Source organism: Lepidochelys kempii, chromosome 2 (genome assembly GCF_965140285.1).
Source record: "Lepidochelys kempii isolate rLepKem1 chromosome 2, rLepKem1.hap1, whole genome shotgun sequence".
Classification (NCBI taxonomy): domain Eukaryota; kingdom Metazoa; phylum Chordata; order Testudines; family Cheloniidae; genus Lepidochelys; species Lepidochelys kempii.
In genome coordinates, this window is record NC_136381.1 from 258,589,032 (window position 1) to 258,609,164 (window position 20,133).

Sequence of the window (20,133 nt, forward strand, 5' to 3'; positions counted from 1 at the left end):
TGAGAGAATTTCAAAATCTGACTGCATTTGCCATCAAAGAATGAGGCTTCCTTTTCATGCTTAAGTGAATATCATGCAAGACAGGAACAGCTGACTTGTTATCTCAGCCTGGGCAGTGAGTGGAAAGCAAAATTTTTGTGCCTTAAAAACTGGCACGGCCAGATTCTCAGCTGGTATAAATTGGTGTAGCTCATTGAAGAGACTGGTACTATATTCACTTACATCAACTGGATCTGGGTCTGAAGATGTTGCCTTAAAATACACTGCTCAAGAAGAACACTTAAGAACATAAAGCTATCTTTTTAAATCCCCCAAATTGCTTTTTAAGCTGAGGTTTTTCATGGCTGCCCCCAAATATATAGTTTTTGAAAAATACGAGGATCTCGGTGATTTACAAATCTTGTTGAATTAAGCCTCGCAATAACCTAGTGAAGGAAAGAAGTAAAATCTTGTTTGGCAGCTGCTGTTCATTTGTATTGTGGTAGCACCTACCAGCCACCGCCACGAGCAAGGCCTCATTGTGCTCGGTGCAGCACAAACCCAGTACAGAAAGAGGGTCCCTGCCCCAAGGAATTTACAATCCAAGCTGTTCCTGTGTTCTTCCAATCCTGGGAATATTTTCACCAGTTAAAAGCATTTTAAGTGCTTTATTTGTGCTCAGAGCACCCAAGCTGGCTGGCTTCTTGAAAGCTGTGGAGTCCGGTGTCACATACGCTGGTGTAAATATAGAGTAACCCCAATGAAGTCAGAGTTACAAGCGCATGATGCGTTGCAGCCCTCTTGTATCACCTATGTGACTAACCCTGTTGGGCTAGACCCTGAGCTGTTGCCGAGGAGAAGGAGGTGGATAGGGTTGCAAAAGTGGTTTCGAGCCACCTGTGTGCTCCCCCAATCCAATGTAGCACAGCCCCGGGGCCCAGATCCCTTCTATTCTGTTCTGGCACTTACTAGGTTATGAAGAGCATATATCTGAGTGCTTCATGCCAGCAGCCTCTGGCCCCAGTGGACCATCCTGGCAGCCCGAGATCACTAAGACGCAGGGATATCCAAGCCACACTCCCTTACCCTCCCTGCAGTCAGTATGGCCAGGGCATCAGTGTAAAAGTTACTGTGCCAGCTCTCTGCCACCCAAAATTCTGATCTAGAGCCCTGAAGCGGAACCCGGAACCTGCGAGTTCCACAGGACCCACTGCCATAATAGCAGGAGCAGGTAACATGTACTTTGCAGGCAGGAATAGATGGGGGGGAAAAAAAACCCAGACTGCAGTAATTTGTGGAAAACACTAAATCTCTCGTCAGTTTGTCCTAAATAGAATTTCAGCAATGGAAAGCAAGTCCCCGTCCCTCCCACTTTTTTTTTATAAAGGTTTTAATACTTGAGTGAGGATAGAAAGAGATTTGATGTCTTATTAACAGGCATTCAAGTATTTTTCAAGCAAGATTTGTTTTATTGGTAAAAATTCTGTGGGTTTTTTAAAAATAATAATATAAATATATATATGCCAATGGTGGGTGGGTGTGTTTTCTTTTTATAGTAGCATAGGGGAATCTGTGTCTCTTGCGGGATCTAAGGCTTTTGCAGGTGGGAGCGAGATAAAAATGCAAGAAATAATGTGGGAGTGGGATTAAAAAAAAAAAATAGTCAAGCGCAGAGCTCTCGTCTAACCCTGAGATGGCCAGGTAAGCCAGTGCTTTGCACTGGTAGCGCAGTACAGGGCTGTTCTAATCCAGCCCATTGGGTTTCATTCAATTTCACCTCCATTGAAATCAATGTGCCTGATTTCTCCACTGCCCAGAATCTTGCATAGTTATTTACACCTGGACAAAGTAGGTGCAGACCACTTACCTAATCAGAAGGGTAATGTTTTTACACCCACTGTACCTAGATATAAATGACCTACTCAAAGGGCAGGGGAAATGGAGGATCAAGGCTGTAGAATTTCAGAACAGCCAGGAAGTAAATATAACCTCCCATGCTAATGACACTCACAGGTTTGAGGCAAAGTTCTCCTTTTTTAGAGCCTTAAACCTACTGGGAAGTACATAATAATTAAAACAGAAAATCCCAACTCCTGCAAACCTTACTCAGATGAGTAGTTTTTACTATGGTGGCTAGTTGTATGACCGAAGTTTAAAGGATCAGGGCCTACCTTGAGATTTTTAAGCATAAAAAAATACACAAAGCAATGGCCAGTCCCATTCTAGGTGCTCATTGTACTGAATTGAACAGGCTGGGTGTCGGTGTGCCATTACTGGACCGATTCAGAAATATTCAACTGTGTGCTGTAGGTGATCTGTGGCTAGCAACTAAAGCAGATTCTTAAGGGATTAAGTCCTATGCTTTTTGCTGCTGCTCTTTTGCTGCTGCTGTGAAGTTGTGAGTGGCCGTGGCCTGCAGCATAGTTACAATAGTGAAGACCACCGATATTTTGTCATATAAATGGATTAAACGGAATATGTCTCATACAGGCTGAGAAGTACACATAGGGTCTCCTGCTTGCAAATCGGAGAGGACCACATCTCTCACTAACTCCAGTTCTGCTCAGCAATCCTACTCCTGTTTCCAGCAATGTCTCTCCCTAGTGTACCGTCCCCGATCCTGTATTCCTTACACGCTCAGAACTCCCACCGACTTCAGCGGGAATGAAGTTTGTGCACACTTTAGCATGTGGCTTCTTGAACATTCTAGGAATAAACTAATTTTGATGAAGTAGGTGGCTTTAAAAAATAGAAAGCCTTTCAATAGTGAAGGGTCAGCTAAAGCTAACTAGCCATGTGCCTGGCTGGCCCAGATTCCATTTGGTGTGATCTATGATGATGGTATATGAAGGCTCTCGAAGGACACGGTGGAAAGGTGCTAGTGGAAAAGCTGTTGCTATGACAAATGGCTCAGTGCTGGAATTCGAACTGTCAACTTTGAAACTATCAGCGCTACCTCATTTATTCCCTTGCTTAGAATGCTGAACGGCCGTAGGGCCTCTTGTTTTAATTTTTCCTCCTTACTGACGTTACCAAAAAAAAATTGTAATTCCACAGTCTGAGCTGGCTCCAGCGAGGTGCCAAAAACCCTCATTTCCCACTGATGTCAGTGATGGTAGAGTGTAGGACTGAACCATGCAGGACTGAACTCACTAGCATTTGTACAGAAGGGGGCTGATACAGGAAAGAACTTGGGCATATGCCTAACTCCCACAATAGGATTTATGTGCATGCCTAAACTTAAGCACTTGCTTATGTGCATTCTTGCATCAGGATTTTCCATTGGGTTTTTGCAGTAGTGTAGCTCAATTGGCTTCATTGGAGACCCACCTAGTTTACACCCGTGTAAATGAGATTAAATTTGAGTTTAAAAGCTTTGCCTGCAATATAGATAGTAATCAGTGGCATAAACAAGCGATAGTTTTATACCGATTGTTCAACCACTAACCGTGTGTGCCCTCACGGGTGATGCTCAACCAACCGAAGGGCCCATTTTGCATTGCATGGACTTCGATGCACAGTTTAATCTTGTCTGTGTCTGCTATATAACTACTTGGAACCTGGAAAATAATCCTTAGAACTGTACTTGTCAAAGCACAGTACAAAGAGTAACTGACCAATTCTCACCTCTCTCTAAGTGGCCTAGTTTTTCAGAGGTGCTAAGTACCTGCTGCTCCCATTGACTTCACTGATAGGACTTATGGGTGCTATTCAGAGCCTCTGAAAATCAAGGACTCTCTCCATCTATTACATTGGGCTTTGGATCAAGCTTTTACTGAGGTATTTGAACATGTCTAACACTAGGCAGCCTGACAACATGTAGCCTTAGTATCTCTTAAGAGTAGAATGATGGCACTTCTAGGGCATTTTTAAACACAAAACTCCATGTCTTTTGTCCTGGGAAAAGGTCTATAAAGGGTTTATGATGGGGTTCCCTTCCTCCCTGCCCACCCAATTTCTGAGCTCAGTTCAGCTATGTTGGCATTCGCGTCCTAGAGAAGCATTCAGCATGTAGCCAGCACATTGCACGGCTTCCTGTGTTTGTATGGGCAGCCTGCCAGAAAGCAAGGGCACTCTCTCCTGGCGCTGTCACTGGCGTTGCAGAAGAAAATGGAAACCTTGGTGAAATTCATCCTTTGGGTTAGTGAGACACTTTCCGGAGTATCTTGATTATTTAAGACCCTTTGTTTGCTGCCAGAGCTTTAAATCGAGCCCAGGAAGGAAACCCTCGGAGTGCAGTTTCCCCACCATATACCCTTGGGGTCTCAGTGCAAGACGTCAGTCCCCGGAAGGGAGCAGAAGTGATCTCCTTGGGTCCTTTTTGTCTGCTGAAGGAAACGGCCCTCCTTTCTCCCCGAATCACATGGTCTCCAAGTACTTAGCCAACAAATAGGGAGAGGGAGCATTCTGAGTGGTTAAAGTACAGGACTGGGAGTCAGGTGATCGCTAGAGGACGGTTGAATTTGTAGTTAAGGCCCTGGTTTGGGACATCTAGGTGTGGGACATACTACAGTCACAGGAGCCATGTAGCTGAGTACCTCCCACCCTTTTTAATATATTGATCCTCACCCTTGTCAGGCAGGGCGGTGCTGTTATCACCATTATATGGAAGGGGACCCAAGGCCCAGATTGGTTAAGTGACTTGCCTAGATCACACAGGAAGTCTGTAGCAGAACAGGGAGTTGAACCTAAGTCTTCTGAGTCTGCTAACCACAGGACCATCCTTTCTTTCCAGGAGATCTAGGTTCTGTTCCTCACCTCTAGTGCAGTGTCCTCGAGCAAACCGTTTTTAATCTATCTTGTTCCTAAATTGCCTGGCCGTAGCATGGAGAGAATAATACTCCTTCCATCACAGGGCTTTTGTGAGAATAAATTCATTGAGGCTGATGTGGTGCTTAGGTACTACCTCAGTAGATCTGGTACCCCAGAGAAATGTGGTCAGTAGATGAGGCCCTAGACTGGGGCTCAGATGCTATGGATTCACTGTCTGACTTTGGGCAAGTCCCTTCAGTGTCCCCCATCACTAAAGTGGGAATAACAATCCTTACGCCCTTTTATCAGAACACACATATCTGGATGAAATGTGCTATGTATTATCTGCATTCTGTTCCTGGCATTGCCATGGATTGTCTAGATGGCCTTGTGCGAGTCACAGGCCGTCGCTTTTAAAAGCAGCTCCTGATTTTGGGTGCCTGGTATTTTGACCAGAGGAGCCTCAAGCAGAGCATGTGAAAAATTCCAACGCCCACAACTCTTGCTGAGGTTAGTGTGGGAGTTGTGGTGCTGAGAGCCTCTGACAAGCAGTCCCTAGGGATTCTCCAATTGGGTACTCAAAAATGGAGGCATCCCAAAATGCCTACTCACTTCTCGGCCTCTCTCTGCTTGTTTACCCATCTGTAAAATGGAGAGCACATTCCCCATAGGCATGTTGGGAGGCTTCTTTCATTCATATTTGTAAAGCAAAGCATCTTGGGATGGATGGCAATGGACAGTGTGACGATTGCTAGACTAGGTTACCTGCCCTCCCTAGAGTTTCAAAACATCTCATTAGGTAAAGCTATCATGGAGCACTGATAGTTCCAAATAGCGTCTACAGTGGTTGGGTGCTTGGTATAGCCACTTCTGTGACATGTGTTGCCTCCTTAGCCTGTAACCTTCCATTCTGACAGACCATTGAGGTATGTGCGGTACTGGGTCAAAGTGTGTTCTTTTCTTTTCGTAACTTGTAGACCATGCTGAGTTAACGTACTGTATGTGTCTACTGGGTCGTGCTCGCGTGTCCCACGGTTCCACCCAGGCTTGGTGTTTAATCATATATGGCATATTTTTGTTATGTTTCTTCATATGCCAAAAGCAAACTGATACTTTGAGACTGAAGGGTCAAGAGGACCTATTTTAGGTCAAGAGGAGAACAAAAATTAGTCTTGATGAAAGAGCAGAATCTGTGTGTCTTCTATAGTAATCTGTGATGGGATGAGCATGCAGCCTAGCTGTCCATCTCAGCAGACAGCAGAATATTTAGTAGCATTGCCAGGTGTCCGGTTTAACATCTGGTCAAAAAGGGACCCTGGTAGCTCTGGTCAGCACCGTTGACTGGGCTGTTAAAAGTCTGGTTGGTGAGGGGCCGGCAGGCTCCCTACTGGGCTCCCTTGGGCTCACCGGAAACGGCAACATGTCCCTAGGCACAGGGGCCGCCACGTAGGCTCTGTGCGCTGCCTCCTCCCCAAGCTCCGGCTCCGCAGCTCCCCTTGGCTGGGAACCGCAGCCCGAGGGACATGTTGCCACTTCCGAGGAGCTGCCCGAGGTTAGCGCTGCCAGGTGCCTGCATCCCGAACCTCCTCCCATGCCCCAGCTTGGAATCCCCTCCCACGTGGACCCCTTGGCCCCAGCCTGGAGCCCCCTTCTGGACTGCATCGCCCCCCCCCTCCCCCAGCCCAGAGCCCATACCCCCTCCCATGAGTGAGCGAGTGAGGGTGGAGGAGAGCGAGTGCCAGAGGGAGGGGGGATGGAGTGAGCAGGGGGTGGGGCCTTGGGGAAGGGGTGGGGCAAGAGCATTCGGTCTTGTGCAGTTAGAAAGTTGGCAATCCTAATGCTTAGAGATTTAAAGATGCAGCATGCAAGAGCAGAGTCCTACGAGCAAAATACACCACATTTTTGCCATCGGCATTTAACAAATGATTTTTCTCTCATTTACTTTCATGTAAATCTGGCTTAACTCCGCTACAGTTGATATTGCAAACATGAGAAGAATCGCTCCTGTTCTTTGGTAATTAACTGTTGATCAGCGTGTGTGCCATGAAGTGTTTTTCCTTGTTTTGCAAGAAAGAATTAAAAACAAAACAACAAAAACCCCATCTGACTCATGCCAGTGTCTTTTTCAAGTGTGCTGAGCAAGATGCAGCCGCCAACAGTCTGACCTGTCTGACCTTTCCAGTCAATTGGAAAGGAACATGGTGATCAACCCAATCTGAAAAGACTAGAGAATTGAAACTGTAGCTCACTAAAACGGATGCTGTTGTAAGATACAAAATGGGATGCCACCAAGAGGGACTATTGATTTAGGGGGAGGAGGGTGTTAATGAAGGATGACTGTGTTAAAAAAGGAAGATGGCTGGCGTGAGAAATCGTTTGCAGTATTTGAGCTTTTCCTCCAAGTCCTGTCAGCAAGATATTGAAGAAGGGAAGAGAAAGTGGGTCAGTTAACAAACGCACTGATCTTGTGAGATAACATCAGATACTGAAAGTTGTTTGCTAACTGAGAGCAACTACCGCTGAGGCCATGTTCTTTCTTTCAATTGCTAAGAGCCTATTGTCTTAAATGAGGATTGTTTCAGAGTAGCAGCCTGTTAGTCTGTATTCGCAAAAAGGAAAGGAGGACTTGTGGTGCCTTAGAGACTGACAAATTTATTTGAGCATAAGCTTTCCTGAGCTATTGTGACTGCCAGCTCTCCACCCCCAGCCTCACACGTTCTTGTCAACTGCTGGAAATAGCCCACCTTGATTATCACTACAAAAGGTTTTTTTTTCCTCTCCTGATGGTAATAGCTCACCTTACCTGATCACTCTCGTTACAGTCTGTATGGTAACACCCATTGTTTCATGTTCTCTGTGTATATAAAATCTCCCCACTGTATTTTCCACTGTATGCATCCGATGAAGTGAGCTGTAGCTCACGAAAGCTTATGCTCAAATAAATTGGTTAGTCTCTAAGGTGCCACAAGTACTCCTTTTTTTTTTAGGTTTCAGGGAGTCACCATCACCCCTCTTTTCCTTATGGCTAGATGGGGCGGGGTGGGGCGGGGCAGGTCTTGAACTTTTTAGACGATGAGTCTCAAAACCCTTCTGTTGTAACATAAGGTCGCTGTATGGAAATGGCTGAGACCCACTGACCTAAGTTATAAGCTCTTCAGGGCAGAGATAGTGTTTGTAGAGCATCTAGTACAATGGAGCCCTGATCCGCGAATGTGGGATTGCTAGGAGCGATTGAAGAAATAATAAGACCCTTCTGGAATTTCAGCAAGTGCAAACTGCAGCTGTCCACATTCATAGTAGAGACCATTGCCCCACAGCCACGTTACACCCATGTACTGGGTATTCATGGAGCTACTGAGCCTGATCCCATTCAGATCGATGGGAGTCTTTCCACTGATTTCAGCGGGTACTAAATGAGGCTCATAAAGCCCCATATTGCTTGGATCGTAGCGTTCTTAGAGACCAGGCTGAGATGGTCAAAACTGGGTAGGGGATATGGATGCCTACTTCCCATTAATTTCATTGGGAGTTGGGCATCAAAATCCCTTTGATAAGCTCAGCTCACAGGCCTGATTCTGCATTCTGTTACATCAGTTTGGTGCTGTTTTGGAGGCAATGGAATTACATCAGCATAGAATTGGTGCCCTAAAGTAGAGATGCAGGCTCTAACTTTCTCTCTGGGACCATTTCTGGCCCCCATGAGAAGTGAAAGTTGGGAGGTGCTCTCACTGAAATGTCATTGTCAGTGTCTGATCAAAAAAGACTTTTGGAAGGATACAAAAAGCTTTGTGGGGACACTTTTTTGTATCTTGAACAAATTTAATTCAGAATGGGAATTTTAGTGTGTGGGTTGCTGTATGTATTTTTTTTTAAGTGCCCATCTCCCCTTTTCCTGTGGAGAACAAGAGTTAGAAGGGGGGGGGGAATTCCTGAAAGACACCTGCCCCTCCCTCCAAAATAAAATTTCAAATTGAAATGAATAAACCTTTTTTGATTTAAAAAAAAAAAAACCCTAAAAAGTGTTTTTGGTTTTGTTTGTTTTTATGGGGAGAGGGAGATGACCATTTTATTTATTATTTTTTTTGCAGACTATCTTTTTTTTTTTTTTTTTTTTTCAGTGAGCCTTAGTTGGGAGTGCCTCCATTCCAGTCAGTGGGGATATTCTCAATTTCCCCTGATGTAGCTCACATCTGCACTGTACCCCTTCTGTGACATCTACACAAATATTCATCTGAGGGCACAATCTGGCCCTATGTGAAAGCGAAAAAAAAACAACAACAAAGCAGCATTCTTCATCGGCATTAGGCTTTCTTCCTGAGAAGTTCTCTTTCTGAGCCAATTACAAATCTTCCAGATCCTCAGCTGGTATAAATGGATTGAACTTGATTGATGTCAAAGGAGCTGTGCCAGGTTACACCTGCTGAGGATCTGGTTCATGTGTACGTAGTCGCTTTAGCATTTAAAGTGTGCGTAACTGAGCTGCTTCTTAGAAGCAGCCTTTTTATGAGTCCCACTTAAGTGTATAATTAGCGTTTGTAAATTAGTTCAGTTTGGTTGGCCATTCAGGGTAACCATTTCCGTGTAACAAATGAAAGAACTCTGAGAACTAAATTGTACATTATGAAAGGTATAATGCAAGCGAAAAGCCCAGCATGTGTCAGACCTGTGGCCTGAAACATCACTTGCCTTAGTTTATTTGTTCCTTTTTGTTTTTCATCAGCCTTGACCTGAGAGGTCCTTGGAATTTTTCATTCCTGTTGAATCTAGAGACCGGGTCTGCCTTTTGTTATCTATGGCTCTGATTTCCAGAAATTACTGATCTCTGTGGAACCACAAGAGCTGTCTCATACACCAATGTGAGTTAGTTATTACTCTTAAGTTACTAAAGTTATTATTACTAACCATTCAACCAAAGTTAATGGAGTTACACTAGCGTAAGAGGAAATTCAGGCTGAACATAATTTATTGGAACAGTTTCTACTACTTCTCTTATAAATATGCACGCAGAGGGGGGAAGTTCAATGGTTTGGAAAAGGCCATGACTTGACAGTGATATAATGTCCTTTGTCTACTGTTGCCTGTTAAAGCTCTCACTTTATGCCCACAGTGTGAAGTAGTCAGCAGGGTGGTTTATGTACTGGGTTTCTCTATCTGAGTCACTGAAGCCATAGCTTTGATTTCTGGTAGAGTTGCGTCATTCTCTGGAGGAGGTAGATGGAGTCCCATGCAGTTGCAATGTGTGTGTCATTTGAAACATGTCATTTTAAAAACAAAGCATCAGTCCATCTGAAGTAGCACATTTGAAATTTTTGTCATGTGTACTTCCAGGTAGCTAAGAGCTTGAATGGTTAAATACAAGCAAGCAGGCTGCCCTGGTGCAAGCAGGCTGCTAAGGGTATGTCTACACTACGAAATTAGGTTGATTTTATAGAAGTCGTTGTTTTAGAAATCTGTTTTATATATTCGGGTGTGTGTGTCCCCACAGAAAATGCTCTAAGCGCATTAAGTGCGTTAACTTGGCGGAGTGCTTCCACAGTACCGAGGCAAGCGTCGACTTCCAGAGTGTTGCACTGTGGGTAGCTATCCCACAGTTCCCGCAGTCTCCGGAAGTGAGATTCAAAAGTTCGCAGTTCTTTTCCTGTCTACCTGGCCAGTGAATCTGAGTTGAGAGCACTGTCCAGAGCGATCACAATGGAGCACTCTGGGATAGCTCCCGGAGGCCAATACCGTCGAATTGTGTCCACAGCACCCCAAATTCGACCTGGCAAGGCCGATTTAAGCGCTAATCCACTTGTCAGGGGTGGAGTGAGGAAATCGATTTTAAGAGCCCTTTAAGTCGAAAAAAAGGGCTTCATCATGTGTACGGGTGCACATCGATTTAACGCTGCTAAATTCGACCTAAAGTCCTAGTGTAGACCAGGGCTAAGCTATACACATGCAACCTGATCTGTGAGCCCAACTGCAATGCTTTATCTTGTAACCCTGTGTCATGCAAATAATTCTTACTTGTGTGAGTAATCCCACAGAGGTCAGTGGGTTTGCTCATATGAGTCAGGCTTGCAAGACTGGGCTCAGTTTGCATGCAGACGTTCAGTGCTGAAGAAAACATAGACCTACAACCCCCAAAAGCCCATAACTCCATGCTCAAAAATACAGGTGCATCATTTTGGGCTCACCCATCTGGAAGCTGCTTTGGAAAACATGAGCAGCATGTTCCATGAGAGAAGGAATTTGCACCAGTGAGCTTTGCCAAAATGTACTCCCTTCCCTGAGTGTAGCACAACCTGCTGTGCGCCAGGCTGCTGCCCTCCACCCCAGAGGTGGCTGCATTTCCATGAGGCTGTGTGCACTGTAGTTTGTAGAACAAAACTAGATTGTTATAGGTATTAGGCTGGAAAGAAGATATACATTATTAACAGGGAGGGTAATTAACCACTAGAACAATTTACAAGGGTTGTGGTGGATTCACAATCCCAGGCAATTTTAAAATTAAGATTGGATGCTTTTCTAAAAGATCTGCTCTAGGAAACTTTCAGGGAAGTTCTCTGGCCTGTGTTACACAGGAGGTCAGATTAGATGAGCGCACTGGTCCCTTTGGGCCTTGGAGTTGTGAAACCTGCAGAATTGTTATACTTTTCATTGTTTGACTTTCTCTCAAGCCACTCCTGCAGGTTGTATAAATATACGTTCATGTTGTTGGATGTTAAAGTTAGCACCATTTCTCCATTCATCGCTGCTGTTTTGAACACTGCCCCAGCCCTGGCCCCCAAAGCTTATGAAAATAACATTTACAATAATATTTTTAACAGTTCCGTAGTATACAAAACTCCAGCATCCTGGCAGGCTGCCCGGAAACTTTTGGAAAGTTAATGTTGTTGACTCTTTAAAAGGAGAGATGATTTTTCCGCTTGACTCCTTTTGCTTGTTAAGCTCTCCAGGCCCAACGTGTTGCTCCCTGCTGCTTGAAAAACAAGGAAAGTCCAAATTTTAGCAAAGTTAGTTAGGGTGGTTTTCTAACTTGGCCACATTTCGGGGGGGACCAGTGATTTGTATGTGGGTTAATTACACCGTTTCAGCGTATATATGGGCTAAGTTCAACATGGAAAAAGAGGGTGAAGCTCCTCTTGGAGATCTGTGGCCGGCATGCAGTGGTGCAGTAAATAATTATTTGTATTGCAAGTAGTGCCTAGAATCTCCAACTGAGTTTGAGGCCTTGGTGTACTTGGTGCATGCCCACCCCGGAAGAAGAGATGGTCCCAGCCCTGAAGAGCTGATGATCTAAATAAACGAGACAAAGGGTGAGTGGGAAAGTGTTGCTAAGAGAGAGATGCAAGTGACACACTATTGCAACACGCACTAGTTTGATGTTCACTCGGGGCCTGATCCTGCACTTTCTCCTATTGGCCTCCGTGGAAATTGGTGGTGCTTGTCCCCTTGCAGGAAACATCCAGCCCCTTGTGAAGTCAAGCCCTGGGTGTGCAAAATGGTCACGATTCTGATGTCCGCTACAGTGCAAATCCAGAGTTGTTGCATCTAAGCCAGGGCTCACCATTGTGAAGTTACTTCTGGTTTACACTGAGCTGAATCAGACCCTCACATATTGCACCAGGGGCTGAAGGATGGTGGTTTACGACCACAGTGTTGCTGAAAAGCTGACCCTTCCCTGAGCTGAAGGAGGGAAGAGTTCACGCTGCTGTTGCTTTTACTGCTTGGCAGGAGGCTTTTCTCCAAGGCTGGGTTATAGGCCAGTAGTTTGTGAAGTGTGCTGCAAGAGATTTACAGTGCAGGCAGCATTCACTGGTCGTCGGAACGGTGCAGTGGGAGTCAGGAGACCTGGGGTCTATTCCAAATGCTAGCTGACTTTGTTAAAAAAAAAAAAACAAGGAGTACTTGTGGCACCTTAGAGACTAAAATTTGTTTGGGCATAAGCTTTCATGGGCTAAAACCCACTTCATCGGATGCATGCAGTGGAAAATACAGTAGGAAGATATATACACGGAGAACATGGAAAAAAAGGCTGTTGCCATACCAACTGGAACGAACACCTTCTTGTCAACTGTTTGAAATGGGCCATCCTGATTATCACTACAAAAGTTTTGTTTTGCTCCTGCTGATAATAGCCCACCTTAATTAATTGGTCTCGTTACAGTTGATATGGCAACACCCATTTTTTCATGTTCTCTGTGTATATATATCTTCCTACTGTATTTTCCATTGCATGCATCCGATGAAGTGGGTTTTAGCCCACAAAAGCTTATGCCCAAATCAACGTTAGTCTCTAAGATGCCACAAGTACGCCTCGTTTGTTTGTTTTGTGCTGTTACAGACTAATACGGCTACCCCTCTGAAAGCTGACATTGTGTAACCTACCAGCACTTGAAAGCTCTAAGGAGGGACTCTGGTGAGAGGTCTGGGGAAATACATTGGAATAGGAGAGATGTGTAAAAGGCCACTGTAAAATAGTAATATTGTGCTAAAAGACAGGGATTGGGTGCTCCTCAACTGGGACAGCTAGAATGTATTGCTGGGAATCTGGCCAAAAAAACAACAACAGAATTTGCAATCCAATTCTAAGGGCATCCATTTTCATAGTTAAAAAAATGTTAAAGTAGAAAACATGAAACCCATATATGTTTGCATTGCTATTTACTCCATTGCACATGGATGCTGGCTTGTTATTGTAGGGTTGCTTGTGAAAACTAAACTGTGGGAGCTTGATGGTTTGTATTCGAGGAAAGACTATATAAAACATACATGTAATTTCTCAAAGAGAAAGGTCACAGGATCACATTTTCAGGCATACATCTGAATGAGTTACTTGCATGCGCAGGTGTTGTACAAATTGCGTATTTGCATGGGCAGATGTCCAGTTGTGTGTCTAGCTGACCATTCAGACAGATGACAATGCTTTACATGCAATTGTGGTACTTGTGTGCACAAACTAGGCACACAACTTCATTTCTGAAAGTGTGACATGGAATTTGAAAACAGAAGCAAAAAGGAAGTACCCGTACATACTTGATCATAAGCCGGTTTGTTTATAAGCCGAACCCCCCCAAGGTGGATAAGTGTAAATGGTAAAAACTGTATGACCCTTTCATAAGCAGACCCTATATTTCAGGGATTGGCCAACTTTGGCTCTCAGCCCGTCAGGGTAAGCCGCTGGCGGATCAGGACATTTTGTTTACCTGGAGCATTCGCAGGCATGGAGCCCCTCAGCTCCCAGTGGCTGCGATTTGCCATTCCCGGCCAATGGGAGCTGCGGGAAGTGGCTCACAGGGATGTTGTGAGCTACATTCAGTATGGTGAGGTGCTCTTATGCTACAGTGAGTACAATAGATAGGTAGTCTGCACTCGGTGGAAGAGGGTTGCTTTGAGGCCTGTGGGTGAGAAGTATGTTACAAAGTGGGTAGGTGGTATGTCCATTTTACAGGTGAGGAAATAGAGACACAAGGTGAGTAAAGTTTGTGTACAAAGTTGAGACTATACCTCTAGGTAGGGCAGAGGAGTCTAGACTGCTTGTCCGATTGCTATCAAAATAAATTGCCTGCATAAACAGGGCAAAAATGGAAACCTGTTTGATAAAGAGCAATCAGATCAAATAATCTGCACCGATAGCTGTGTTGGAGTTCACCTGTAAATTCTGTTTGTATTATTGTTGCAGGGTGGACACTTGTGAGTGGAGGACGAGGTGTGAGTGTCCATGACTGCTGGAGTGGAGGCCTGATGTAAATGCAAACATGGGTAAGGAGTGCATCCCACTGGAGCAATTGAGCCTCTCTCTAATAGGTTATTGTGTCTTGTACCTGACAAAACAGCCCACAGCAGGAAAATCTGCAGAAATAGCTTTGCTCAACATTAAATTTGTTTGTTCTCTTGCCTTCCAGTCAAGAAAAGAGTCCCAAGTGAAACACCACTTTTGGTGTCTTTGTGGTATCGTGGACAAGTCACTTCAGCTTTCTGTGCCACAGTTTATAATGCAAGCTCTTGGGGCAGGGAACTTTCTTGCTGTATACCTGTATGACACCTAGCACAATGGAGTCCTGATGTCAGATGGGGCCTCTCAGCCCTATTGTAGTACTAAAAAAAAAAAAGAAAAAAACATGAATTGGCTAGTGAATATGTGCCTCACTGCCCTCTACTGGATGGAATCTGCTCAGTTGTGTGCCCTAAGCCCTTTATTGCTAATGGCGATCTGCCTTTGCTCAGATAGTAGGAGTCTATAATTTTGGAGGCGGAGGATGATTCCAGTTTTATATATGTTGTAGCCATGAAGTTCCAAGTGGCCTGGACTTGTGACACAGTGAAATTCAAGGCAGCCAGGATTTTGTTACTCTGATACATTGCGTACTGACCACGTGCTTGGTGCTGTATGGATGACATTTTAAAAATGCTTAAGGGAGTTGGGCACCTGGTTCCCACTCACTTTCGGGGGCATTAATCTAACTCCCTTAGTCTCCTTGGAAATCTCTACCGTCCATTTAGAGAAAAATCACAGCATCTCCACTGAGGAGCTTGCAATCTAAAATCATTGCAGGGAACTGAGACAGAGCTAGAACACTCAATATTCTTGTGGCACCAATGTGTGTATCTGTCTGTCTGGGCAGTCAACCACTCAACGGCTTCCCAAATCAAAACAGTTCAATGCAGATCAAGCACCTAAACCAGGTTCTGTCTTCTGCGAGTCACATTTTTCTAATTGACCTTTGGCTGTCCTTAATATTTCCCGAGTGGACTGGTTCTGAGTCATATGCTCCCATCATGTGACCTCTGGAATCATTCCCTTCACCTAGGGAGGTGGGTTATACTTGGCTCAGGTGAGGCTGAGCTCCACTTCCTAAAGGGCTAGCTCACCCAATGACAAAATGATCTAACTAATGTGGGGGAGTAGAGGTCCTAGGAGGTTATGACTGGCCTTTCATTTGTAAATCTTCACTGTCTATCTAATCCAGCCCAGGACAGAATTGGGAGTGATAGAAAATCATTAGAAAATCATCAGGGCTGGTTGAAATTTGAAAAATATTTCATTTGTCTCCTTTCTCTCTTCCCACCGCCTCCTTCATGTGGGGTGGGGGGAGAAAGCAAAAAATTCAAACAAAAATGAAAATGTTCATTCTTTGCTATATTTAAAAAAAAAAAAAAGTAGACAAAAAATGTTGACCGACTGTAGTTCTTACTTTCTGATATTTTTTATGCAGTGAGTTAGCGCCTTCAATCCAAGTCTTAATTGGCCAGCTATTTGACTGCTTCCCCTTTTACTGGAATTTTGGGGCGGGAAAGGTGTGGGCTAACCCTGGGATTAGATCCCTCTTCAGTGTGCGAATGTGGCTGGGTTACATTTCACAGTGCCCTTCAGCACTCCGCTGGGTGTTCTGTGCCTATGACTGCTTTGATCTCTCTGCCTGGGTCTGTGCACAACTCTCGTGCGTCTGAACTTTATTGTAACATAGGTGCACACAAAGGCAGCTAGAACTGCCAGGCTGCAGTGGACAAGAACACAATGTGAGCATAACTCTGGTCTAAGTGGCCCAGTTATTTGGGCTAGATGGGTACAGGATGTACAGTATATATTACTGCCTCGCTGAGATGCTACTTTCACTGCCCCATTTACTTCCCTCTGAGAGTCGCTAGACTAAAGGAGCTTACGTGAGGATGCACTGAAACTGCAGAGAGGTGAAGGGAAGATTCGTGTTTAATCTACAATGGTGGGTTTGGTTTTTTGGTGGGGGGGTTGTTTTTTTTTTTTCTCAAGTCTTTTTGGTCTACAGCAGGTGGGGTTTTAATGAATAACTGTAAAAAACACTGCTTATTACCCAGGGTATGAGCATTGTGATCAGACCCCAGTGGTGCTGTTTAACACAGCCACATCTCCAAAATCGTGACTTGGATTTGTTCTCAATTTAAAAGAAACAACCACCCCAGATCCCTTACAAGGACAAATGAGGTATTCACAATGTGATCAGTAACTCAGATTTCACCATAACCCCATTTTCCTTGGGGAGGTGCTTCAAAGAAGCAGCATGGCCCTGTAAATAGAGCAGAGGGCGCGAAGTCGGAAGATCTGGTTTCTCTTTTGGCTTTGCCATGTTTGTATTGTGTGACCTTGGGTATGTTACTTAATGTTTGTGCCCCATTTAGCGCCATGCTAACGATATTTGTGAAGAATGGATAGTTGCATAGATGGCAGAATAAAAATATGATGTATCATTAGTTATTAACCTTTCAGCGGCATTTCAAAGACAATGTGGCCTAGCAGTTAAAGCAGGACTCGGGGGACTGGCACTGGAAATGCACTTGTTCAACTCAGGCCAGAAATGTTTATTTCCAGTTCTTACTCTGGACAGGTCACTCAGGTCCTGATTCGTCATTGCCCTATGACCCCTCCGCACCAGGTAGCGTAACCCACAGACTTTTACTGCAGCATTTTATTTTGTTTGTTTTTATTTTCAAAGCCAAAGAGCTGGAGAGAAGCAGTGGGAAGGGCACATGAACATAAAAACTGCGTCAGATGGGTCAGACCATAGGTCCATGTAGCCCAGTATCCTGTCTTCCAACAGTGGCAAATGCCAGGTGCTTCAGAGGGAATGAATAGAACAGGTGATCATCAAGTGATCCATCCCCTGTCACCCATCCCAGCTTCTGGTAAACAGAGTGCCAGCAGTCTGGTTCCACTTTGGTTTAGGTGGCGCCCGTCCTTCTTGAATAGGCTCCCCCTTTCCCAAAAGTTTCCCCAGTTCCTAATAAATCTAAACTCCTCCTCCCTACACCATTGTCTCATCCACACAATGAGACCCTGCAATTCTGCCTGTCTAACTGGCCCTGTGCGTGGAACCGGAAGCATTTCAGAGAATGCTACCATGGAGGTCCTGGACTTCAATCTCTTACCTGGCAGCCTAAATTGGCCTCCAGGACCTCTCTCCTATCCTTCCCTATGTCACTGGTACTTACATGTACCACGACCACCAGCTCCTCCCCAGCCCTACGCATATGTCTATCTAGATGTCTTGAGATCTGCAACCTTCACACTAGGCAGGCAAGTCACCATGTGGTTCTCCTGGTCATCTCCTACCCAGCTATCTGGGGTTTCTAATGATCAAATCCTCCATAACTATTACCTGTCTCTTCCTAATACCTGGAGTTCCCTCCCCCGGAGAGGCATCCTCAGTGCCAGAGGATACCATGACACTATCTGGAAGGAGGGTCCCAACTATGGGATCGTTTCCCTCTGCTCCAGTTGGATGCTCTTCTTCCCTGAGACTTTCATCCTCCTCAACAGCACAGCGGCTGTCAGACGGGGAGTGGGAACTTTCTACTTTGTCCTGGAAAGTCTCATCTATGTACCTCTGTCTCCTGTAATTCCTCCAGTTCAGCCAGTCTGGTCTCCAAAGCCCGTACAAGGTCTTGGAGAGCCAGGTAATTTATACATACTGCATTGAGTGCAATAAACTGGATAACCCCCACTCTGTTGCTGGACTTCTGCCTGCATTCTCTTATTACTCCTGCAGCTTGTTCCTTTGTTGATGTTTTGTTTTTATCAGGGGGTGTTTTTTGTCTTAAGTTTAAGGAATGTTAAGTGTATCTAGCCCCCCTCACAAAACTCCTCTGTTAGCTGCTCCTGTTCGCTAGCTCTTCTGGTCACTTAGGAGCTGGCTTTTTAAAGCCCTGGTCTTCCTGAGTAGCCCTGCCCCCCTGGTTAAGGATTGATGGGTGCTAAAGGGCTTAGGGATCAAAGCCTCCTTAAGAAGCTCTCAGCCTTGCCTAGCAGGCCGCTAGGCTCAGCACATGGTTCCCCAAACAGACAGACCACATGGTATATTTCAGTCAAGCAGCAGGCATACCAGGAACACACAAAGTAATTACACAAAGTAAAACTATTTCCCCTTGTTTTTCCCCTCCTACTGTTCTTGTAAAGTGCTGGAAATGGCCCACCTTGATTATCCCTACAAAAGGTCCCCCCCCCCGCCCCCTCCCTCCTGCTGGTAATAGTTCACCTTTCCTGATCACTCTTGTTACAGTCTGTATGGTAACACCCATTGTTTCATGTTCTCTGTGTATATAAAATCTCCCCACTGTATTTTCCACTGTATGCATCCAATGAAGTGAGCTGTAGCTCACGAAAACTTATGCTCTAATAAATTTGTTAGTCTCTAAGGTGCCACAAGTACTCCTTTTCTTTTCACAAACACATACATGCTTACAGACAACAAATTTACCCCAAGGATCACGTAATCGCTCCTCCTTCACCTGGAGAACTCCCTCTCTAAACTCCCCCCATTAGCTGCTCCTGTTCGCTTGCTCCATGGATTTTTGACAGCTCTGTGTCACTGCACATGTGCAGGACAGGGTAACCGAGTTAAATGGTCCCAGTGACATCACAAGGAGTGGGAGTGATAGTTACTGGACATGCTTCATAGCTGTTTCTGAAGTGGTGAGGATGGGTTTCTGTGGAGGATAAGCACTATAGCAGGTTCCACACATTCACCACCTCACAGCTGAGCAGTCTGAGAGGGGGAGGCTACAGATATAGGTGTTCAGCAGGGCTGGTCTTAGGGGTGGGCCATTCTGGTGACCACCCAGGCTGCTGTGGTCGGTGGGGGGAGGGTTAAGCAGCGCAGAGCTGGCGGGGTAACGCTGCAAACTTGTAGAGGCAACATGGGTGGGGTGCCCAGATTTCTTCCTGGTTCCTTCCAACAGAGGCAGGGCAAGAGGGGCGACACACAGCGTTCTTCCGCACCCCCGTAAGGGGTTGTGAGGTGGGGGGAAGCAAGGAGTCTCACAAAGTGCTTCATGCATCCAGGTCACTGTCCCCACCTGAGCTGTGCTGTGAGGCGAACCTCCGGAGCTGCTGCTCTCCTGCCTTTCCCTTACACGGCCCAGGTGGGGGAGCCATCCTCGTCCTCTAGGGGGGCACGGAGGAGCTGTGTGCGAGGAGGGGAATGAGCAGCAGTACCAGCTGCTCCATGCATCCTGGTCAGTTTCCGCAGGTGGGTGCAGAAGGGGGTACAGGGGTTAGGGGTGAAGCAAGTAAGGGTGGCATGGTATATGGTGTATTGCCACCCTTACTTCTCTGGTGCTGCTGGTGGCAGAGCTGCCTTCAGAGCTAGGAGTCCAGCCAGCAGCTGTCACTCTTCTGCTGCCCAGCCAGTGCTTAATTTGTGGGGGGGCTTGCTGGGGCTGAACCCTGGCAACTCTTTCAATACAAATTAAGCACTGCGGGGGTGGGGGGGGACAGCCTGTGGGGGTCAGGAGCAATGGGGGGGGAGTACCGTACCTATAAGGGCCAGGGGCACCAAAATAGAAGTTTGTCCAGGGTGCCATTTTCCCTCAGCATAAAACCAAAAGGTGTCTGCTGCAAGGGCTGCGTCTCCATACCTTTTCCGACTTGTCTACCGGCAGCCGTTT

At 45.6% G+C, this 20,133-nt stretch overlaps 1 protein-coding gene across 4 annotated transcripts in view; it reads left to right on the forward strand.

The window, feature by feature from the left end:
- LOC140907834 (mitogen-activated protein kinase kinase kinase 3) overlaps window positions 1-20,133 on the forward strand; it is a 121,858-nt gene that overhangs the window by 12,440 nt on the left and 89,285 nt on the right. For 3 of the 4 annotated variants that reach the window (XM_073334711.2, XM_073334714.2, XM_073334720.2), the window contains exon 2: window positions 14,396-14,475. The exons of the other annotated variant lie outside the window; for it this stretch is intronic. In XM_073334711.2, the coding sequence (XP_073190812.1) occupies window positions 14,472-14,475 (4 nt within the window). In that variant the 5' untranslated portion in view covers window positions 14,396-14,471. The remainder of the gene's footprint in view (window positions 1-14,395; window positions 14,476-20,133) is intronic. 4 annotated transcript variants of the gene reach the window in all.